At 43.7% G+C, this 25,598-nt stretch overlaps 1 protein-coding gene across 1 annotated transcript in view; it reads left to right on the forward strand.

The window, feature by feature from the left end:
* TBC1D19 (TBC1 domain family member 19) overlaps positions 1 to 25,598 on the forward strand; it is a 261,587-nt gene that overhangs the window by 30,665 nt on the left and 205,324 nt on the right. The window contains exons 2-4 of the mRNA XM_075346943.1: positions 12,374 to 12,446; positions 15,164 to 15,209; positions 19,625 to 19,700. Coding sequence (XP_075203058.1) covers positions 12,374 to 12,446; positions 15,164 to 15,209; positions 19,625 to 19,700 — 195 coding nt within the window. The remainder of the gene's footprint in view (positions 1 to 12,373; positions 12,447 to 15,163; positions 15,210 to 19,624; positions 19,701 to 25,598) is intronic.

The raw sequence follows: 25,598 nt of genomic DNA on the forward strand, positions 1-25,598 counted from the left end.
AAGGTACCGGTGAACATCGGGTGTTATAGGGGGTGACCTGGCAGGGCCTGGGGAGGAGTTTTCTGTCGCATGTGTCATGGCACATGCGACAGAAATCAGAGGAAGAGGATGAATGCGGTCGGCGTGTTAGGTCATGTGACAGGACGCACACTAAGTGTAGGGATGGGGGGGCCCATAGATCCAGAACTGCCCAGGGCCCTGGTTACCCTTAATCCACCCCTATGTATGGGTACATACAAACAGCAACCAAACGTTTTGTTTTTTGAAGTGTTATTACTTCTGTCTGGTTGTTGTGATTCCATTTTCCTGGTGTTGAATTGAAACTGCATGAAGTTGTGATTATGCAAGACTTTAATTTTAGCCAAAATGCTTTTGAATATTTGTATGGTCATTTAAAGAAAACCGACTGCCAAAAGTTTGCATATACTATTGAAGGATCCAGGAGAATACAACGCATTATATGTGCTTTAATAATCAAAGGGCTTTATCAGGTCAGAGTACGACCATTTATACCTGTAACGCCCTTACCAGTATCTTCGCACTGTCCTGCTTTTCTGAGCTGGCGGGGACACCAGTTGTCTCACTCCCGGCCACTCAGCAGTGGCTGCCTAGGCCCCACTCCCTCCCACTGCCTCTCGGGGCCTGCGCATATCGCACAGGCATCCTTGGAATACTCTTAGGACACGTTCATCTTGTCTTAAAGGGCCAGTATACCCCAACCCGGAAGTGCCTCTCAGCCTATGACTGAGAGGCATCAGGTACTTAAGGCACATTCCCCTTTAAAGAGAATCTATCAGCAGGTTTTTGCTATCTCATCTGAGAGCAGCATGATGTAGTCAAAGACATTCTGAATCTAACGATTTAGTACTTAGATTACTGGGTGCTGCCGTTTTGACACAATCCAAGATTTTAGATTTTGTATGTAGCAGAGCCCATACAGCTGCCCCTGCCCACACCAGGCTTTCAGTGTACATTTCCATAGACAGAAGCTGCTAATCACAGAAGGGACGGAGTCAGACTACAGCTCAAGTCTCCTCAGTCCACTAATGACAAAGCTAAGCGGCTTAACCCCTTAACAACCATCAATATGACTTTTAATGGTGGTCGTTTAGAGGCCTTATTGCTCACCACTGTTTTTTAACAGGGTTGAGGAATAAGTGAATACTGCTGCCTCACGCATGGAAATACTGCTGGTGTCAGTTGTGCATGACAGCTAACACCCACAAATACTGGCCCCAACTGGTTTTGGAACCAATCTGGGCCGATTAACCTCTTACATACCACTGTCAATCTCAACAGTGGTATCTATGTGGTTAAACAGAGGTTAAAAGCCCCCTAAGGCAATATCTGCTCCCTGCGATGATAATTGCGGGTGGCGATCATTGTCATGGTACCATGGTGGGGTCATCTGATGACTACACAGTACGGTGGCCTGCAAGATTCAGCTATAAGCTGGGTTTTACAGGCTGTTAGTGAATTACTGACACTGATCTCATGTGTTGCTGTACAGCAGTATATGAGATCAATGATCAAAATCAGAAAAAAATCACGTCCCACAGAGTGACTAAGTAAAAAAGTAAAAAAAAGTTAAATAAAAAAACAGAGCATACAAATCACAAAAACCCATTTCGTCACTAAAAACTTAGCTTTTGTGTTCAAACAAAAAAAAACAAAAACACAAGATAACATACACACAATTTGTATTGCTGTGTCCGGAACGACTTTACGTATTCTGTACGGCAATACCAAAAGATAAAACACGCCAAAGGCATTTCTTCATTTTACTGACCCACAAAAAAGGGAATAAAAAGCAATCAAAAATCATATGTAAAAAAAAAAAAAAAATACAGAAATGAAAATGACAAACCGTCCCGCAAATAAACAAGCTAATATGGCTCGTGCCGGAATTTTTTTTTTTTTTTTTTTTATAGCTCTCAGAGTATAGAGATGAAAAAACAAATGAATCTTTGTAAAATATAGATTTTAGTGTGTTAAAAAGTAACAGCATAAAGGAGCGATATAAGTCTGGTATCGCTGTAACCGTACTGCCCTAAATAATAAATCATATAAGGATAAGGCTGCACATCAAACTTAGATAATGGTGTAATGCCTCAAGCATATGGAAAAATATTGGAATATACAATGAAAAATGCTACTTGCTAATTTGAACATGTGAATAATGAATTGCATACCTGCCATGAATATTAGGAAAAAGGAGATATTTAGCAATCGCATTGATCAATGTAACTGAGCCCCAACACCTCGTCAAGGTATATCTCTATATTGGTGTCCCTAGCTCTGTGACCCTAACTGTGTGTCATCTCATTGAATTAAAAACTGCTGTGGATGGAGAGTGGTAACTAAGGACTTTCTTATATAGGAGATGGAAAAAACATGGCCGAAAGGGGCGGAGCTGTGTTCACATTCAGAAAAAAACTACATATAACTGAATAGGATAACTGAAGTGAGCACTAATATATATATATTATGAGTGCAAGCCAAAAAATACATACCATATAAGGATAAGGCTGCACATCAAACTTAGATAATAGTATAATGCCTCAAGCATATGGAAAAATATTGGAATATACAATGAAAAATGCTACTTGCTAATTTGAACATGTGAATAATGAATTGCATACCTGCCATGAATATTAGGAAAAAGGAGATATTTAGCAATCGCATTGATCAATGTAACTGAGCCCCAAGACCTCGTCAAGGTATATCTCTATATTGGTGTCCCTAGCTCTGTGACCCTAACTGTGTGTCATCTCATTGCAATTAAAAACTGCTGTGGATGGAGAGTGGTAACTAAGGACTTTCTTATATAGGAGATGGAAAAAACATGGCCGAAAGGGGCGGAGCTGTGTTCATATTCAGAAAAAAACTACATATAACTGAATAGGATAACTGAAGTGAGCACTAATATATATATATTATGAGTGCAAGCCAAAAAATACATACCATATAAGGATAAGGCTGCACATCAAACTTAGATAATGGTATAATGCCTCAAGCATATGGAAAAATATTGGAATATACAATGAAAAATGCTACTTGCTAATTTGAACATGTGAATAATGAATTGCATACCTGCCATGAATATTAGGAAAAAGGAGATATTTAGCAATCGCATTGATCAATGTAACTGAGCTCCAAGACCTCGTCAAGGTATATCTCTATATTTTGTATATCTCATTGTATATTCCAATATTTTATCATATGCTTGAAGCATTATACCATTATCTAAGTTTGATGTGCAGCCTTATCCTTATATGGTATGTATTTTTTGGCTTGCACTCATAATATATATATATTAGTGCTCACTTCAGTTATCCTATTCAGTTATATGTAGTTTTTTTCTGAATGTGAACACAGCTCCGCCCCTTTCGGCCATGTTTTTTCCATCTCCTATATAAGAAAGTCCTTAGTTACCCCTCTCCACCCACAGCAGTTTTTAATTGCAATGAGATGACACACAGTTAGGGTCACAGAGCTAGGGACCCCAATATAGAGATATACCTTGACGAGGTCTTGGGGCTCAGTTACATTGATCAATGCGATTGCTAAATATCTCCTTTTTCCTAATATTCATGGCAGGTATGCAATTCATTATTCACATGTTCAAATTAGCAAGTAGCATTTTTCATTGTATAGTCCAATATTTTTCCATATGCTTGAGGCATTATACCATTATCTAAGTTTGATGTGCAGCCTTATCCTTATATGGTATGTATTTTTTGGCTTGCACTCATAATATATATATATTAGTGCTCACTTCAGTTATCCTATTCAGCTAAATAATAAATCAGTCTTATCACTTTTAATTCTTGTCGACATGCTAATTGGCAAAATAAAAAAAATCCTATTTTTTTTTTCCAGTTTGTGTTGCTATTTTTCTTTTTTGTTTTTAAATGTATTTTTTAAGGCACAGATGGGCTTTATTTTTAGTTTTCCAGATCTTTCTTAATATATTTACATCCTATAAATAACTGTTAATGATATCCATCATATGTTGGTCGTTCCTGATTCTAATCTTTGACATCCCTTCTTGTTAGCCAATTTCCATTTCATTGCGCTATTTGTTTAATGATTCAGTATTTCCTATGCCTTTTAGACGTAATAGAGCTGTAGGAAAGGTATTGAGTGCTTTTGCTTTTATTTATTTGGGAGCAATATACGTGTAAAAGTGCAAAATCAACTGAGTGTTTTAAAGTGACATTACATTGATTGCCATGATAACCAATAATTCACTGATCAGCCATAATATTAAAATCAGGAGAAATGTGAAACATTAATTAGATTGTTACATCACCACCAGATGGGGGGGGATATATTATCCAGCAACTTAACAAATTTTAAGTTGATGTGTTCAAAGCAGAAAAATGGTAAAACATTTAAGACATGAGTATCTCTGACTTATGGGCCAAATTGTCCTTGCTGGATTTCTCAGTGCATCTCCAAAATGACAGGTCTTTTGGGGTGTTTCTGGTATGCAGTGGTTAGTGCTCACCAAGGAATGATAACCGGTGAACTAGCGACAGTGATACACATAGTAACGCCATTATGAGCATCCTCGCACTTTCTTGCCGTCCCTCCCCCAGCGGGGACGCCTGTTCACTTACCCTCCTGGTTGCTCAGCTGTGGCTGCTCTGTTCCCGGTCCCTGCTGTCAGCTCCCAGGACTTGCGCATGCAGCACAGGCCTCCTGGGAGCACACTTAGGGCGCTAACCTATTCTTAAAGGGCCAGCGCGATCTAACCTGGAAGTACCTCGCAGCCCACGGTTGAGAGGCACTATGTATTTAAGGCATCCTCCCCTTATGGGAGGTGCATAGACAACGTGGTCTTCTCTTAGAGACGCGTTGCTAGTTGTTCAGGTTCCTTACCTATGTGCTGCTGCTGTGTTACTTACACCTATCTGTTTCTGAGTACCGGCAGCTCTTTCTGTATCATTACATACTGCTCGAGCCGGCTGTGCCGGCCGATCCTGCTGTATCGTTCCATACCGGGTGAGCCTGCTGTACCGGTCACTCCTGCTGCATACATCCATACTGTCCAAGCCTGCTGCATTGGACATCCTTGCTGCATCTGTCCTATCTGAGACTCAGTGTCCATACCCCTGGGGCCAGCTGTCACAGCACCGAGTCTTCCTGAGTGGCACCTGGTGGCTACTTGCAGCCCAGTCCATCCTCCTCATCCAAGGCTTTGATGAATAATCGGTGTGCGCCTAAGTCACACACCACAGTTGTACAGTGTGCTGTGGCCCAGTGGATCCACTCCTGCTTGCACCCTTGAGCATTACACACATGGGGAGTAAAGGCTAGCCTGTTTGGTGCGGTCCCATCAAGTAGCTAAAGGGGTTACAAGATATTAATGATATCACCCATATTAGATCTGTCGGGTCTGACACCCATGAACCTCATGATCAGCTGTAAAAACTCCAGCGGCAGCTGCATATGAGAACATTTAAATTACACTGCAATGTGTAGCTCCATTCAATGTGTTGTGGCCATTGCCTGGTACAGAACAGCTCAAGAGAATGGGAGCTGTGCAGAGCAGCTCTGCTAAACATAGTTACATCTACATGAAAAGTAACCCCACATATGAATGGTCTCCAGATGCTTTCCTGTTGGCATGTCACAGGACTCACGGTAGCTCTCACCTTCACCCAACAATTATTCTTCCTAGTGTGCTAAAAAGACCCAAGGCTTCTTCATCAGAGAAAATAACTTTAGCCCAGTCCTCTGCATTTCTCTCGCTGTAATGTAGAATGTTAGTTTTTCCTTTGTTTTCCTTGAAGAGAAATGGATTCGTTGCTGACTGTATTGACACCAGGTCAGCCTCCAAAAGACTGCCTCGCTGTGTGTACATTTTTTTTTTTTATATTTAGTGTAGGGACCTACAAGCATGAGGTCCCGTGACGAGGGTTGTAGGCTTACGTTTTATGGCCATAAATACCAACTAAAACCTCATATTTATTTGTACAGGATACAGCCAGGCCCCTTTCTGTTAGGCCTTGCATTTTAGAGTTTCTGTCCCTGCATGATACACAGGTGGGGTGCCGCTTGGCAGCCCACCTGATCTAATAGTATGGGCGTCACCTAATAGGCTGCGGGCTTGTGACTGTGTTATCTGCATGTGTGAACAACGCTCTATGCAAGCCATCAGTGTGCAGTTTTATCATTAACAATCTCCCCCCTCCATTCCATGGAGGTGTGTGTGTGATTTGCTCCTCCTGCACCTGTGATGCCTCCATTTAGTGGGGGTTTAACTGTGTCCTGGTAGAGTATTAGTTTTGGCCTGGGCGATGTACACATTGCAGCCCATCTTTGCTGTAAGCAAATGGGCAACGCACTTGCTGCCATTCCTGAGCAGGCTGTGCATTGGTGTTGAAGTGATCCCTAACTGAATCCTCTTTAGTAAATGGTCCTGGCACTTGCTGGACTTAGGTTACTGTCACACTTTAGCGACGCACCAGCGATCTGACCTGGTCAGGATCGCTGGTGCGTCGATACATGGTCGCTGGTGAGCTGTCAATCAGACAGATCTCACCAGCGACTAGTGACCAGCCCCCAGCGACCCGTGGAAGCGATGCTGCGCTTGGTAACTAAGGTAAATATCGGGTAACCAAGCGCTTGGTTACCCGATATTTACCTTGGTTACCAGCGCACACCGCTCAGCGCTGGCTCCCTGCACTCGTAGCCAAAATACACATCGGGTTAATAAGCAAACCGCTTATGGCAGCCTGAGAGCGGTGGACGCTAGTAACCAAGGTAAATATCGGGTAACCAAGCAAAGCACTTCGCTTGGTTACCCGATATTTACCTTGGTTACAGCTTGCCGCAGCTTCCAGACGCCTTCTCCCTGCACATTCAGATCGTTACTCTCTCGCTGTCAAACACAGCGATGTGTGCTTCACAGCGGGAGAGCAACGTCCAAAAAATGAACCAGAGCAGTGTGTAACGAGCAGCGCTTTCACAGCAGGGTCCAGATCGCTGCTCAGTGTCACACACAGCGAGATCACTAATGAAGTCACTGGTGCGTCACACAAAACGTGACTCAGCAGCGATCTCGCTATGTGAGAAGTACCCCTTACTTGGGTTCCCTTAAATCTTCACAGTAATTGAACCTGTCTGTTTTGAAGTTCTTGATCTGATAAATGGTTAATCTAGAGGCAATTTACCAAGTAGCAAAGTCCTTGCTTGTAAAGCCCTTTTGATGTAAAACAATGATGACTGTACTTTCCTTGGGGCTAACCACGATTACCAGTACAGGGCAATGATTTCAAGCTCCTGTCCCCTTTTTCAAGAAACCAGTCTGTTGTTATCACTGTCATGTAGACTGAATTATATCAGCTGTATTGTCCTAGTTAAAACTTTGTTCAAAGCCAAGATAACTGATATGTTGTGAGCAGGTCATTTTGTGGCACTGCTGAAATTCAGGACAATTTTTTTTTTTTTGTGATTTAAGTTAATTTATATGATAAAGAATAACTGCATTTTTTTTTTATTTTATTTTTTTTTTGCAACTTCATCACAATCTAGAATTAATGCAGATTGCCACTATGAAAACTAAAGGAGGAAACTTATGAAAAGCTAAATTTGTCTCAAAATTTTGGACACAACTGTAATGTTTGATCAACGTTTTTTATTATTCTTCCTCTCTGATGGAGAAATACCTACTATATTTTATGTAGTGGGAGCAGCGGCAGACAAAAAGCAGTATGAATCAAAATCTTGATAGTGTACTCTGGCTGTCAAGATAAATGACCTCTTTTAAAGTGGTCAACTCGAACGGCACCTTCTCAATTATTATATTACTATATATAAAACAAAAGGCCTAAATGAAACAAGTGATCAACTTCCACACCTGATGCAGAGTGTATTATTTAGGATTTCTCAATCCCCTTCATACATGTACAATATCATGTAAACGTTTGGGCACCCCTGGTCAAAATTACTGTTATTGTGAACAGCTAAGCAAGTTGAAGATTAATTGATCTCTAAAAGGAATAAAGTTAAAGATGACACATTTTATTTGTATTTTGGGCAATTTTTTTTTTCATTTTTTACATTTGAAAAATTACAATAAAATTAATGGGCTGATGCAAAAGTTTGGGCGCCTTTTTGGAGACTTGTATGCTCGGATAACTTTGACCAAGGTTTCTGATCATAACCTGTTAGGCTTATGGCTTGTTCTCTATCATTGTTAGGAATCGTGATGCAAATTTCACAGCTTTATAAAAACCCAGCCTCCTCTAACCTTGTGCCAAAAAACAGCAGCTATGGGTTCTTCTAAGCAGCTGCCTAGCACTCTGAAAATGGTGGAGGCCCACAAAGCAGGAGAAGGATATAAGAAGATAGAAAAGCGTTTTGAAGTTGCCATTTTCTTGGTTCAAAAAGTAATGAAGAAATGACTGTTAATAGGAACAGTGGAGGTCAAGATAAGGTCTGGAAGACCAAGCAAAATTTCTGTAAGAGCTGCTTGTAGGATTGCTGGAGAGGCAAATCAGAACCCCTGCTATATTGCACAGACTTTCAGGAAGACTTAAGCCCCTGTCACACACAGCGAGATCACTAGCAAGATCACTGAAACGTCACAGGTTTTTTGACGTATCAGCGACCTGGCCAGCGATATCGCTGTGTGTGAAAAGCAGCAGCGAGCGCGCCCCTGCTGCGAGGTCGCTGATTGTGACAAAATGATCAGGACCTTTTTTTGCTCGTTGGTCTCCCGCTGTGCAGCACAAGCGCCCAGCGTCGGACTGGCTACTGGAGGAATCTCCAGTAATGCCAGGCCTGGCTTCAGTTACCTGCATTGCACTCCGGAGCGCTCTCCTGAGCTCCAGAGTCAAGCCTAGACTGCCCCGCGAGCGCCGAGTGATTGATTCCCCGGCGATTGCGGTTCAGTTCATGACAGTTGAAGAGATGCGGGGCTGATCTCTGGTGCTCTCACCTGAACTCCAGATTGCACCCCGGCCTGTCCGCAGCTGTTATGAACTGAACCGCAATCGCCGGGGAATCAATCACTCGGTGCTCGCGGTGCAGTCCTGCAAACTCTGAGATCAGACCAGACTGTAGCTGAGAGCTCCGGAGTGCAAAGCAGGTAACTGAATCCAGGCCTGGCATTACAGGAGGATTCCTCTGGTAGCCAGCAGGGAGCCGTCGTTACACGGGTCACTGGTGGTTGGTGGCTGATCTCTGATCGCTGTGGAGATCTGCCTGATTGACAGCTCACCAGCGAACATGTATCGACGTTCCAGCGATCCCTGCCAGGTCTGATCGCTGGTCCGACGCTACATGTAACGGGACCCTTATCAGACTCTGGAGTTGTGACACATTGTTCTATTGTTCAGAAACACCTGCACAAATATGGCCTTCATATAAGAGTCATCACAAAAAACTGCTCCTGCCTCCTCACCACAAAATTCAGCATCAGACATATGTAAAAAAACATCTAAACAAGCCTGATGCATTTTAAAAACAAGTCCTGTGGACTGATGATATTAAAATAGAGCTCTTTGCCCACAATGATCAAAGGTATGTGTGGAGACAAAAGGGCCCAGAATTTCAGGAAAAGAACATGCTGCCAACCATTAAGCATTGGGGGTAGATCAATCATGCTTTGGGGTTGTTTTGCAGCCACTGGCACCACGGGTAGAGGGAACAATGGATTCAATGAAATATCAACACATTCTTGTTGCAAATATAACGCCATCTGTTAAACAGCTGAAGTTGAAAAAGAATGTCTCCTACAAATGGATAATGATCTTAAACACACAATAGACGACCTCTAAAGGTGCAAGGTGAACATTTAACAATGGCCCTCACAGTCCCCTAATGTGAACATCATTGCAAAGCTGTGGTTAGTCCTCAAAAGAGCAGTACATGCAAGACATCCAGAAATCACACAAGACTGGAAGACTTTTCCAAGGAAGAATAGATAAAAAAATCCCTCAAACAAGCATTGAAAGACTTTTGGCTGCTACAAAAAGCATTTACAAGCTGTGATACTTGCCAAAGGGAGAGTTACTAGGTACTAACCATGCGGGGTGCACAAACTTTGGCATCAGTTGTTAATTTTAACCTCCTCACGACCTAGGACATATATGTGAGTCTTCGGTCACATCCCCCATCGTCCTTCCTACTGATTTGCTAATGAAGCATCGCTCAGATCAGGAGAAACGATCGGACAGTACAGTCATAAAGTCCTCTAGGGGAAGTACTAAAATCAGTGTAAAAAGTAAAAGAAAAAAAAAAAGTTAAAAAAAAATATTAAAAAACCCTACAAGTTCAAATAACCCCCCTTTTGCACCATTGAAAATATAATAATAATAATAATAATAAAAAATATACCAATGAAAATTTTCTGAGACGCTGCATCTTGGAAAGGTTGGAAGGAAAGGTGACTTGTGCGAGGTTTCAAGGGCGTTCACTCTTTCTCAAGCATGTGGATATGCCTCATACTTGAAATGCTTTAATAAAATGGAAGTTTTAAAGGGGTTTTGATTCAAAATTATACATGCTTATAAAAGAAGCTAAAGTTATCCATGGAATCTGCCCTTCTCTAGAATCTGCCCTTCTCTACGTCTCTGCCGCTTGGAGTAGAAGGAATGATGTCATGACCACCAGCGAGTAACCTGATAAGCCGTAGAGTGCGGTCAATAGTAGTTAGGCCCCTTTCACACGTCAGTGATTCTGGTACGTTTGTGCTTTTTTCTTTTTTTATACGCACCAGAATCACTGACATACGCAGACCCATTCTAATCAATGGGTCTGCTCACACATCAGTGATTTTTCACTGAACGTGTCTCCATGCAGCGTGCTCCCTTGGCCGTGATTCTGCACGGAGACATGTCAGTTTTTGTCTGGCATCACTGATGACCCACGGACCACACTATGGTGTGATCCGTGTGTGATAAGTGAAACAAGTACAAGAAAATCACAGACATTAAATATTAAAAATTTTCAACTTAACCTTGCCTGCGATTCGCTGTGCAGCCTCTGCTTTCGGCAGCTCCTTCCTGGCTCATGAATATTCATGAAAGCAGGAACTGCCGACCAGGAAGTAGCTGCAGAGAGCGATGGGTGGACGCTGCAGAGCCAGAGACTTCAGCACCATGGACAGCAGGAGCGAAGGCAGGTGAGTAATGTCCATATGCAATCACGGATCATGGATTGCACATGGACAACCCACATGTGCCGTGAATCACGGAACACGGAGAGACATGTGCGTGTTTTACACGTCAGTGAAAAACGTCAGTGAAAAACGTCAGTGTTTTTCACTGACGTGTGAAACGGGCCTGAGTGTCACATAGTGAGCAATGAATTGCCACACACACCAGTATGCAAAAATTCAGCAACCTTTATTCCAGAAGCATTAAAATACAGCGAGGAAGCATGTGACATGAACAATAGTACTGCCCATCCTAATAACCTGTTTATTCACTCCAAAGGCTAAAACACACCTCCATTAAAAACATGTAAGCGGTACTTATAGAAAAATGGCAGCAAAACAGTGACAGAATATAATTAATATTGCATATCAAGCAGCATATACTGTATAACATTTCATATACAGTACATCATATTATTAGAAAGGATATATTATAAGAATGCTCCAAGGTCATTGCGTTGATTTACCCAATGCACCAAGTGCATCGGTACGAGTGATCCATTGTGCTTCTTTTTGTAGCCAGGGTCCATCCACTCACAGTTTTCCCCTGACGACACGTTCAATTCCGGCAAATGTACTCATGTTTAGGTCACCATTCTGGTTCTCCAGCAAATCTTGTAACAATGTAGGGCTGCTAATATCTGTATTAAGCGAACAAAAGTGTTCCTCTTTGTAGACGGACGATTGTTTTACTCATGTGGTGAAATTCACTTGGGCATAGATCACTGAACAAAAAAAAGGACTGGTAGTTAGGTCATCCTTATTTCTGGCCCATCAGACACAGGGTTTGGCTCTGCTAAGCAAAACCCGGGCTCCAGAGGCAACTTTAGCGGCTTTTATCAGGATGGCATCCCATTCATAACTTTCAATAAAGGTATAAAAACTTCTTTAAATCAATTCCAACCTTTATTCCATGCCAGTGATAAGTGTTTAGTCCAGTGGACTAACTTCCCAGCCGTAATCCTCAAGTTGTCATATGATAGTTCAGAATATGTGACCGAACTATCTAACCAAAAGCTTGTTAAAGCCATTGACTGGTTAGATTGCTGTGTCAGATTTTCAGGTTCTTTTATATAAATGATGCATTATATTTTTTGAAAGGTTTTTGTTTTGTTTTGCAGGTATGCCTATAATCCATTGATGTTATTATCAGGAAAGGTCCATTAGATTTTTTTTATTTCTCCACTTTGTATTTTACAGGGAAGTCTGCTCAGTCCAGATATTAAACTTGAAACCCTCAAGGAAGATATCAAAGATTTTTTGAAAGCATCAGGTACGTTACTGTGCGGAGACCATAGACTATTGCTTCCTCTCAAAACTAATAAAACAATATGCATTGCAATGTGCATTCTTTTTTGTGTATTGAGGGTCTCCTTAATTGCCGCTGCCAGACTTGTCATGTAAGGGTATCAGATCAGATTTAAGGCCGGTTTCAAACGTTCGTGTTTCAGGTACGTGTGACATCCCTTTTTAACATGGATGTCACACGTACCCATGTTATTCTCTAGAGTTTCACACACATCCGTGTTTTCACACGGCCCATGTGACCCCGTATTTCCACACGCAGACATGTCTGTTTTTTCTCCGGCAGCACGGGTGTCACATGGATCGCACACTGTGATCCGTGTGACATCAGTGTGACAAGTACCGGAGAAAATACGTGTCTGTGAAATAAAAATATTTTCTATATTCTCCTGTATCCAGCGCTGCTTTTTTCGGCTCTGCTGCCTCCTGCTTCTGACCCCCGCTTATTATGCTCATAGAATATTCACTGCACCTTGGAGCTGGGAGCATGGCCGGGGACAGCGCCAGGGACTGCATCAATGGGGACATTGCTCTGGACAGCATCGCCAGGGACAGTGTTACTGGTGACAGGTGAGTATTCAGCAAGCAGTGTGTGTGCAGTGACGTCCAGGTCATCAAAGTCCCCAATGAACTGTGATGAACCCGTGAAGTCACCGTTTTGACACCCGCTGTAGCGCGGATGTCACGGGGGTGTCATCAAGGGGTCATCAGAGTTGATTGGGAACTCCGATGACCTCCTGGATGTCACTGCGCACACATTGCTTCCTGTCACTGGCGATGCTGTCCCCAGCTCTGTCTCTCGCAATGCTTCTGCTTCCAGCTCCAAGGTGTAATAAATATTCTATGAGCATAATTAGCTGGGGTCAGAAGCAGGGGTCAGCAGAGCCGAAGAAAGCAGGGCTGGATACGGGTGAATATAGAAAATCTTTTTATTTCAAAGATGCATGTTTTCTCCGATACGTGTCATACGTGTGACACATGTGTGACACACGTATGACCATATCCATACGTGTGACTTGCACCTGTTTTAAATATGGATATCTGAAAGGGACCTAAAAGTAAAGGGCACGTTACACGCTACGATATATCTAATGATATGTCATCGGGGTCACGTCGTTAGTGACGCACATCCGGCATTGTTTGACATTTCGTAGCGTGTGACAGCTACAAGCGTCTGTGATCGAGCAAAAATACTCACCTTATCGTTACTCGTTGACACGTCGCTCATTTTCTAAAAATCGAACGTCCTTCTGCTCGCCTGTTGTTCTTTGTTCCCGAGACAGCACACATCGCTCCGTGTGACACCCCAGGAACAATGAACTGCAGCTTACCTGCGGCCGCCGGCAATGCGGAAGGAAGAAGGTGGGCGGGATGTTACGTTCCGCTCATCTCCACCCCTCCGCTTCTAGTGGTTGGCTGCTGTGTGATGTCGCTGTGACGCCGAATGTCCATCCCCCTTTAGGAAGTGGATGTTCGCCGCCCACAGCGAGGTCGTTTGGAAGATAAGTACGTGTGACGAGGGTTTACGACTTTGTGCGACACGGGCCGCACAAACGATGGGGACGGGTGCGATCGCACGAGAAATTGACACGTGTAAAGCAGCCTTAAGGGTGAAAACACATGGGCAACGAGACAAAGTGGTCAAATTGTTACACACTCACTCAATTTTGAAGCTTGTGGTTGGTGTAGTTGTGGCCACCTGCCTCAGTGATCTTGCCCTAATAGCATTTCGTATATATCAACTATCAAAGAGAGAGTGGGAAAATCAGTGAAGGCAGTTGGATAGATGAGGTACAACAGATTCCATGATCTTGCGTTACTGTTTTGCAATGTCTTGTTACTGTTGGGAAGATCTCTAAGTGTATAGCGTACTCTCATTTGGACATTAATTTGACCTCTGATGGATATATAGAAGGCTTTGAGTCTTTTTACGTAGGCATCGGTCATACATCAAGCCAAAGCCAGCACTGCTAAACGCATTATCTATGATGGCAACAAGTAATGTAGTGTACATTTGAAGGTGAGGCTTACCCTGTTGTCTCTACTTTCTTTATGACGGAAGTAAATACCCTCTAGGACAAAATCCCTTCCTATATCAAGAACAAATGGAAAAGAGTGAGGTTAGAGAAATGGACAAATGCGAGGGAAGTTGCATGTCCGGCAGTCAGTGACACCTCTGGAAATACTAGTGTATGCTGGAGAGCGGTAATAATGGACTGTATATTTGGAGTCTTCATTATTCGCAGCAACCTGCAGAATGAGCCTTGTATTAATTTCCACAATTAATTGACCCACATAAGGCTTATTTTATGCCCTCCCAAATACACCAGTGTGGACTATCATGCAGTAAATATACAGATGTTAAATGGTTGGCCTTACCGAATGTGAGAAATGGAGATAAGCCTGTAACATGAACGGAGACCGGGTCTGATGTGGAGGAGCAGCATTATGGATATGTGTGCTATATAAAGACGTATTATGTGTCGTTTTCAAATTAATGTTTGTTTTTTTTTTAATCAGATAATTTTTAGTGAAAAACCACCGTTACATTTTCCATGTTCCAAAACAAAATACAAACATTAAAATGGAGTAAATATTTCATACGCTATATATCCATATAGGTAGATGAATGCTTTTAAATAGATTTCTCATTTCCCTGATACTTTCTATTTTATTTTTTTCCAGGTTGGGAGAAAAAACTTCAGAATGCTGTGTATCGTGAGCTTAGCGTGTATGTATCACCTTTTATATATGCAAAAATGACTGCATTACTGTTTTCTGGAGAGCTAACATACCGTATTTTTTGGATAATAAGACACACTTTTCCTCCCTAACATTTGGGAGGAATATGAGGGGTGCGTCTTAAAATCTGAATATAGTTTACTCGTCTGTGTGGTGACCGGGTGCCTGTGGCTGCATGCGGGTAGCCGGGTGTCTGTGGCTGCATGCAGGCAGCTGGGTGCCTGTCGGTGCCGGCTGCCTCTCTGTCCTGGAGGCCGGCTGCCTCTCTATGCGGGTGGCCTGCTGGCTGTCCCTCTGTGCGTGTGGGCGGGCGGCTGTGCGGACTGTGGTGGCTGTGCAGCAGGTGTCCCAGTGTGTCCGCGGTCCCAGTTTCACATGATGGCGCCAGGAGTGAGCGTGTGCGCAGATGGAGCCCTTGGATGAGAGCTCCATCTGTGCATGTGCCGCTCCAGGAGCCATCATTTGATCCGGAACCGTGGACACACTGGGACACTTACCGCACCGGCCTGCTCCACCACTGACCCGCCGCTGCTGACGCCACTGACCTGCCATCACTGCTGCCAATGACCGCTGCTGCCACCACGCACCCGCCGCGGCTGCCAGCACAACCTCTGCCTCCTGTGACCCCGCTTCACCACCACTGCTGCCCCCCTCCAGTAAGACAACAGTATAAGGAGTCCATGACGGACACCATTTTTATTTTTTTATCTCTAAATTTGGGGTGCGTCTTATAAAACGAAAAATACGGTAAATTATACTTATTGTGACACGTTGCTGATCACTTGGCTCTATTAGATGGTCAGCACAGAAATGACATTCAGTCTAAAGATATGTGCTTAAGGCTATGTGCACACGATCAGGACTCGCTGCGTCCTGGATACGGTGGGTCCTGACCTGCGGGGCTGCGAGTCTCCTCCGCAGGAGATCGCAGCTGCTTGTGCCCATGATCCGGGCTCGGGTACTCATGGTCTTTCTCTCTGTTCTCCCTGCCGAGATCGCTTGCGGCAAAAAATTGAGATGCTTGCGGCTCGGAGAGACGCACCGCAGGTCAGTTTATGCTGCAGAGCAGCATACACGCACAGTGGGCATTGGATTTCTAGAAACCCCATCCACTGTACTTGTACTGTACAACACAGCGTTTTGGATGCAGCTAAACCATGCTGCACCCAAAACACTGTGAACCCTGATCGTGGGCACGTAGGCTAACGAATTTTAAAATATATCCTTGACTGCTTCTCAATTGATTAAGCATATAGTCCTGTCCTATCAGAGGCTCCGGGGCTTATCGCCCAGCACCTCTAAACACATCCCTGCCCAGATCATTCCTTATTATTGAAAAGGGTAAAATTCGCACCAGCAATTTACTACTCAAACCCATAGCTGTGGTCAATGTACTCTGCAGTTATTTTCTCAGCGTGTGCGCACTGCTCCTGTAAGATTCAGTGAATTTTTAACAAACTAATAAACATCGAAACACCTGTTGCATTTCGCTTAAGCAGCTCTCTAAAGTTATTAATACTGAGAAAACATAACGAAAGTAGATATAAAAAGTCTACACACCCAGGTTTTTGTCAAGGGAAAAAAAATAATTCCAAGAATAATAATTTCAGATCTATTTCAACCTTTAACGTCAACCATAGTCTGTGGAGTTCAATGGAAAAATAAACTAAAATGTTTTCAGGTGGAATAAGAAAAATAAAGAACTAAAATAATGTGGTTGCATAACAATGCACACCCTTAAACTGATACTTTGCTGAAGTATCCTTTTAATTTATGACAGCATTCAGTCTTCTTTCGTGGGGAGTCTATCACTATGGCACATCTAGAATTGTCAATCTTTGCACACTCTTTCTTGCAATATTGCTCTAAATCTGCCAGATCACGATCTCCTGTGTATAGCGCCCTCTTCAGGTCACTCACAGATTTTCAATTGGATTCAATTCCGGGCTCTGGCAGGGCCATTCCAACCAAAACTCTGATCTTCTTCTGGAGTAACCATTCTTTTGTTAATTTGGAAGTATGCTTACAGGGTCGTTCTAGCCTTGTTGCCAACCATTCAGAAATATCCAGGACAATACGTAAAAATAGGGCACTGTTTTGCCCTGTACATAAAAAAAAATTAAAATGTCCGTGAATTTTTTGAAGCTGTAGAAACATACATATTTGACTGTAATTATCATCATTTTTCATTTTATAGTAATAGCAGCTGATGTATTTATATCAGAATTATGATAGAATTATGTCAGGTTTGGTTTTTCAGGTCTCCATAAGGAGAATAGTCTTCCCCCGTGGTCCCCACATAGCTTCTCATGAGCCAGATCAGATACCCACACTTTGCACTGACGAGGGGCAATCACCCCGAAATACCGTGTCTTCAAATTGGGATTTTGATCTGGCATATATCCTAGGTCATCTGAAAAGCCTTGTTAAAAGGCCAATTTTGACTTTTAGGATCGCTACTTCCAATAGGTAGCGCTAGAGTTTGTCTTTTTTCCTTTAGAAACAATTTGGATAGAATTATGTATCATTTATAATCAAAATGATTTAGATTTTCTAATGCATTGTTAAAAAATATTATCTGTCTGTGATTTTTTGATAAGCTGTCCAGAAAAATTAAAAAAATTAAGTTCACAACCCTTGTTCTAGCACTGAAAGGTGATATGCGGGACCGGACCGGCACAGATAAAAGTTGAAAGTGGGGGAGTATAAGACTCAGGGCTGGGATCTTACATTAAAAGCACCACTGCAGCGCTGGAAATATTAAAAAGCTGGAGTGGTGCTTTTAAAGAACTGCTTAAAAGGACTCCTTGCTTCACTGGGGTATGATGTACTTTTGGTGATGCACAGTGTTTGTGTAACGCTCACGGCCGGTGTAGGGGCAACGAGCAGGATTAGTGGACCCACTGGACCACAGGGGAGACCCGAACTTACCCCTTAGTGGGAGGGGCTTAACTAAGCGTTCACCGTGAGGCAGACACCAGGTACCACTCCCATGGCAGTGACCAAGACTGTCGCAGCTGACCCCTAGGATAGTAGATGTACTCAGACGGGCTGACTGAGGCAGGCTAGACAGGAGTGGTGGGCATGACAGGGATAGACAATTATGGGAAGTCAAGTACTGGAGACAGACATAGGGTTAACGGGATCTGGCAACTAGCTAGCAAATGGGTATACTGACTAACTGAATGTGTTGCGCAGGCACCTCCCCTAATGGGAGGATGCCTTAAACACCTAATGCCTCTCAGCCAAAGGCTGATAGGCCTTTCCGGGAAATGGCACAGCAGCCATTTAAGAGCTGGGCCGGTGTGCGTGTTTGCATCTTAGGTGCACTCCCAGTAATCCTGTGTGGCACGTACAGCGCTCAGAAGGGGAAGCATGCAGCAGCACACTTGGAGACCTGGGGAGTGCGAGGGAGGATGCAACCCGAACGGGGCGGTGAGTAAGTTGACGTCTCTGAAGAGACGCCGGTGCTACAGTACCCCCCCTTTCACTAGACCTGAAGAGGTCTCTTCTCCTGCAACTCGTCTTCTGAGATGGTAGATGAAGACATGGCAAGAGAACGAGGACTTTACAGCTACTGCTTGAGGGGCTTGTTCCTGGGACCAGAAAAGAAAACCACAACAAATTCCAGGGTAGGCCTCACAGGTACTTCAGGACTTCAAGACATCTCTCTGACCTCATGGTACACGCATGAGTAAAGTGTTCTCCACCTCCACAATAGAAACACGGTCCCATTGCACGATGGTAGTCTCTACATTGGTCCGACATCTTGATATGGTCAAAATCCATGGGTTCAGGAGCTGGAGCGGCAACCGGAAACTGGGACATCGGCGGCCTCTGGAGGGAGGGAGACTGATGTATATATTCCCTATCACATTTCACTTCCATGGATTGCTCCTGGAACCGAAGGTCGACCTGGGTAGCCAAGGAAATGAGGTCATCCAATGCAGCAGGAATATCATGGCCAGACCGTTCAGTTCATCTTTAATTTTTCCAGTTAAGCCTTCCCAAAAGTCAGCTACCAGCTTTGCTTTGGAAACATTTTTGTACCCTACTCTCATCTAATAACTTTCTCCAACAAGGTTCCCTTTGCTGTGTTGTAAGCTGTTTACGGACCATGGCTTTTGCTGTAAAATGCAATAAAGGAAATGTCTGGAAAATCCAACTAGATCTGCTAAACTTGATATGGGGTTATTCAGAATCTGTGAAAAAAATAAGAGCTTTGTTCTGACCACTATTTAACATTTACCTTCTTGGTATGATGATTTTTACATCATTCAGGTTATTAATAGGAACATTCAACATGCAGCAAGTATCCATAGAGGCAGACACAAGTGCAAATTCATCGAATTTGTCATGAGTAAAATGGACTTTACATTTGATTTATATTTATTTGCCCTCTAGGCTTCCAGCTCCGTGCCATCCTGCAGCACCTGCCGAACATATCAAAGAGCCCCTGGCATATATGCGGAGAGCTCAGGTAGGTCGTGAGAACTTCCATAGTACGGCATAGTTGTGCATGCAGTGCAGTGTTATTTTGGCTAACTTATTAAACAGATTAGTTTTATGCAAAAAAGGTTTGTAATTAGAGTTGAGCGGATTGCTAATAATCCGGGTCCGGTGGATCCGTTGCGGGTTGTCAGAGAAGTCCGGATCCGATCCGGAATCCGGCACAATGTAAGTTAATGGGGAGAGAGAGAGAATGAGAGAGAGAGAGAAGAAAAAAAAAAATCCCGAACCCGGATCGTGCAGCCGGATTCCCTGTCGGATCCGGATCGGACACTGAAACCGCGCAGATCCGGACTTTTTAAGTTCGGGCCCGCTCAACACTATTTGTAATCTTTTTTACTACATCCTCACACATGTGTTTATCAGCAGCCGCCAATCTCTGAGTCTGGCCTCCCTACAATCTGTAAGTGACTGACAGCAGTCTGTACAGCCTGGCTATAGAGAAGACCCTCCATCACTGACCTCTAGCATGAAGCCTGTACTTGAACGCAACCTCACCTCTTTGTTTCTTGACCTCTGAGGTGTAAGTCATTGAATATCTGTCCAAATCATCTCTGCTTTAGTGAAACCTTGTATTCTGCATAACATTGCAATGCCGATATACTGTATTGAAGTTTGAGGGAAAATGTTTGGACTGATCCTTGCACTGCCGTCTTTATTTTCCAATTGCTTTCTATGGATATGCATCAGTTTAATACAATTTGTATTCTAGAAATGTGTAAAGGTGAAACATAGTGCAGCTTTTCACTACTAGGTGAGGGAGAGAATTCTTTATTCAACATTAAGATTTGAAACACCTGGGTTGGGAAGGATGATTTATACCTGATCCATGGTTTCGCCTCACTATAAGCTTCTTCTGGAGCACGCTTAATGAAAAATTTAAAGGCAACCTGTCAGGTCCAATATGCACCCAGAACTTGGAACAGTTCTGGGTGCATATTGCTAATCCCTGCCTAACCGTCCCTGTATACACTAGCATAGATAAAGAGATCTTTAGAAAAAATATTTCTAAAGATCTTTTACCGTATGGTAATGAGTGAGGGCAGTAGTCCCCTGTGCATTAGTTCCCCGGTCAGTCGCCCCTCATTAGTATGTTACTATGTCCCTGTGGGTGTGCTAACATGCTAATGAATACGCAGCGCCAGAGGATGATCTCACTCACTTCTCCGCCGCTTGACGCTGGATTTCGGCTCAGTGCGCATGACCCTGAAGTTTGGGTTATGCGCACTATGAAGCTGGGTGTATGCGTACTGGCTTCAAACTGAAGTAGTACGCATGACCCAAACTCCAAGCCGAAATCCAGCATCGGGCGGCGGAGAGGTGAGTGTGAGATCATCCTCTGACGCTGTGTATTCATTAGCATGTTAGCACATCCACAGGGGCGTACCAACATGCTAATGAGGGGCGACTAACGCCCAGGGGACTAGTCCCCTTGCTCATTAACATACGGTAAGAGATCTGTAGAAATACTTTTTCTAATGATCTCTTTATCTATGCTAGTGTATACAGGGACGGTTAGGCAGGGATTAGCAATATGCACCCAGAACTGCTTGGGGTTTTGGGTGCATATTGCACCTGACAGGTTCCCTTTAAATGTGAATATGCAAAAATACATCTAATATGGGATCTACTATCCTGCCTTTCATTTCATTAATAAAATCCAAGGGTGCTGAGGTATTTTATAGCCATTGGGTAAATATTCATTTTGGAGGTGCAGGAATATGGCCATTTTTTCACACTGACTGTTGCGTGTTCTTCCGTGATACGCATTGCTCCACTGGGGTCCAGGTGGCCTCTTTTGCATGTTGTATGATTACATTACACTGTAAGCCATGTTTAGTTGGAATTCCTCATTGTATGGTGTCCCTACGCAGCACTTATTAAACAATATCAGATTATGGGCTCCTTTTCTTACTCTTTGACAAGGGGAATGATAACATTCAAATGCCACTTTATTTACTATGTAACTATACATAAATGAATACATTGAAAAAAGACAAACGTCCATCAAGTTCAACTGAGGGATGGGAAAGGATAAAAGAAAAGGGTGTATGTACAACCACATTGAGCCATTCAGCCCGCTCCAAAAGACCTTAGGGTCATATATTCCTCCTGATCCCAATGGTTGCTGCATTCGACTAAGAGGTAATTTGCATGCTGCGACATCGCTAGCCGATGCTTGTGATGCCGAGCGCGATAGTACCTGCCCCCGTCGCACATGCGATATCTTGTGATAGCTGCCGTAGCGAACATTATCGCTACGGAAGCTTCACACGGACTTACCTGCCTAGTCACGTCACACGGCAGGCGGCCAATAGAAGCGGAGGGGCAGAGATGAGCGGGACGTAAACATCCCACCCACCTCCTTCCTTCCGCATAGCTGGTGGAGGCAGGTAAGGAGATGTTCCTCGCTCCTGTGGCTTCACACACAGCGATATGTGCTGCCGCAGGAACGAGGAACAACATTGTATCTCCTAATGGTGCGACATTATGAAAATGTCCGACGCTACACAGATCACCGATTTACGCCGCTTTTGCGATCGTTTATCGGCGCGTCTAGACTTTACACGTTCCGACGTCATTACCAGCAACGGATGTGCGTCATTTTCGATTTGACCCCGACGATATCGCAGTAGCGATTTCGCAACGTGCAAAGCAGGGCAGATCAAAGTATTGTAGTGCGCATGAGCGGGACCTCAATGCTGGCTAGTGTGCATGACGTAGGATGCGTCATGCACCCAGGCTTCAGAAGAAGGAAACAAAGATGTCCGAAAGAGGAGGCACCGCACCCGGAGAACGGAAACACCCATATGACCAACCTGCACCGCACTGACCGTTTAGGTGAGTATTATAAAGTGATTTTCACATTCTACACAGCGGCCTGGGCTCTTATTTACAGCATGTTAGAATGCTGTATATAAGAGCCCAGTGGTGGTGGCTGCAGTTTATAGTCACCAAATCTGGTGACAGGTTCCCTTTAACACCTGCATTTTGCTTCCTAAATTTCCAGCTGTGATGGCCATGGCATAGCCAGTATTCCAGAGAAATCGACCTTTTGAGGTCCTTCTTTTCGGCTTACTGACTAATATCTTTTAGAATTATTCTTGAGGATTCTCCACCTACCGCTTATTCTGTCTTTGCTTCCCACATGGGCTATGATCATCACCAGACCCCACTATAATTTATCAACTCGTTCCATCACATGTGGCACCAATGAGACAGCAAACCACTTGGTTGTGGCTTTCTTAGTAACAAATTAATCTATCAATAACTGAGGAACCCTACAACATAAAGCAAAATAATGCTTCCGATTTAGTTTTTTTATTTATTACCGTTTTATATTTACATTTACATGAAGAATAACGGGGCAGAGGGGAATCTTTAATTTATTCTATTCATGATAGGTATTTTCTCTGTAAGTATTGAATCATTTTGCTGACTATGCAGAATTTCTTCATTTCACCTTCAAAGTTGATGCCTTCCTATAAATATAAGAAGAGGACATACACGACACTTAGATGAGAATTATTTTTTTGTTTGCACTCGGTATTTGGGATATTCATTACTCATTGAATATTTTGGTATGCATCTTGTGAGTTTCAAGTCCCCCACCCCCCCCCGCATGATTGGCGCCTGATTTTCAGCCACTAAACAAGCAGCGATTGCCTGCCAATAGCCATCTTTGCTACTGGTATTACTATGATTGGGAGGTGCAGTGAAAAAAAACAGCAGGACTTATGGTTCCCCGGCTATTTGTGATAACCAGCAAAGGTAAAGTAGACAGTTGTGGGCTGCAGCCCCCAGCTGTGTGGTTTATCATGGCTGGTTTGAATAGAGGCTCCCCTATGTCTAAATTCATTTACATTAGTTAAATAAATAATAGCAAAAGCGATATACACTTTACTCTGTACATCCCGATTACCCTGGTGTGGTGGCAATTGGGGTAATAAATGGGGTTGATGGCAGTTGTGATTTGTTAAACATCACAGCTGCCATCAAGCCCTGGGTTAGTAATGGAGAGGTGTCTATGAGCAGCTTCTGGAAATAAAGAAATTACTCTGGGATTTATTATACAATCTAATAGGTTTGCACCCAGCTGCCCCTTCACACCCTTATTTCCTGATGATAGTTACAAGATGCACCTAGCAGCAGCTTTTCTATTAAAGGAAGGGTGTCACATTTTTTTTATTTTTGTATTAATAATAGGGATTATGAAATCAAGTATTTTTAATACAAAATTAAACTCACTGTTTATTTAGTTTTTATTTAATTCTAGTTTTACTGAAGCCCTGGGCGCTGCCATCATGGATTTGGTGTTTGTAATGACGGTTACTCACCTCCTTTATGGCAGCCCCCAGGGCATAGAACACAGTGGTCCGAATCCGACCCCATTTAGTTACATACAGAAGACGTCTGCTGTGAAATGGACGCGCCACCTGTTCTGTCCTGATCACAGTAGAGGGAGGAGATCAGCGCTATCTTTGTGGAGCTCACAGCTATGCTGTGTGCTGCATTTTAACCCTGTCACCCGCCGGGATGGATGGGGTGAGTACCGACGCCGGGCAATGGTGATTGCACCATAACTGATCCTGGCGCTGCTCCCCACTTTGCCTTTCACCCCCCCGCATTATGCCACGACCCCCCCCCCTCCCCCGCACTATGCCGTGACCCACCACTCCCCCGCACTATGCTGCCACCCACCAATCCCCCGCACTATGCCGCGACCCCCCCTCCCCCGCCCCCGCACTATGCCGCGGACCCCCTCCCCTACACTATGCCACGGACCCCCCTCCCCGCGTGTGCTCACCTCGGGCCTCCACTGCTCGTACTGTGATCTCTGACAGGACAGACTGCCGAGGCGCAGGTCTGAGGTGAGTGCATGAGGCATTGGTATATAGTCAGTGAGCTGAGTGGAGCATTGGGAAACAGTCAGTAGGCAATGTGGGGGCATTGGGAAATAGTCAGTAGGCAGTGTGGGGGCATTGGGAAATAGTCAGTAGGCAGTGTGGGGGCATTGGGATACAGTGGAGCACTATGCAGCTGGCCTTTAGTGTCACTTTAGACATATTAGGATCACTCTGTGACCACCAACAAAATGGCTCCACACTGTGATCCTAAACTCTTATCCTGTTGGAAACACCCAGATTGGTAGGAGGAGCTGCGACATCACACACAGGAGAGCAGATTCTGCCCACTTTTACTGCAGCTGTAATGTGAGCTACTTCTACAGTAGTACTACAGTCGGATTTCAGCAGCTGCTCCCCCTAGTGTTTAAGAGTGGAATATATCAAACTTAAATTTTTTTTATATATTTTTCTCAATTAAAAACAAATAATTTTATTTGAACATAACATTAATACTTTATATTTTTTCAGTTAATGATTTTTTTTTTTTAAGACATTTTCCCTTTAAAGAAGTTGTCCAGTTACCAAAACTGATTTTTTTTTTCCCTCCTAAATCTTGCTATTATGTGCCTCTCCACACATCTGTTCTCTTATTTCAGCAATATTACCTTTTATCGTGCTCTAGCAGCACATGGTTAATCTCTCTCCTGACTTCCTGGGTTCAGTTCCTACAACTCCTATAATCATTTGCAGTGGCAGCCTGCGCTCTGCTCATCCTCCCACTTCCAACCCTGTGTGATAACATACTCACCCGACATGTCTCCTCCTCTCCCTCTCCTCTCGCTCCTTGTGCAGTCCCCGCACACAGCTGCAGGATGGTCAGTAAACCCTTCTCTCCTTCTCCTCATGCTGGGCTGTGACCTTCGGTGATCACCTCCCACAGCCCAGTCATGGATCAGAGGCAGCTGCTTCTGCTGATGTAACGTCAACTTTCAGAGCCTGGAAGTTGACGTGACATCAGCGGA

Source organism: Anomaloglossus baeobatrachus, chromosome 1 (assembly GCF_048569485.1).
Source record: "Anomaloglossus baeobatrachus isolate aAnoBae1 chromosome 1, aAnoBae1.hap1, whole genome shotgun sequence".
NCBI lineage: Eukaryota > Metazoa > Chordata > Amphibia > Anura > Aromobatidae > Anomaloglossus > Anomaloglossus baeobatrachus.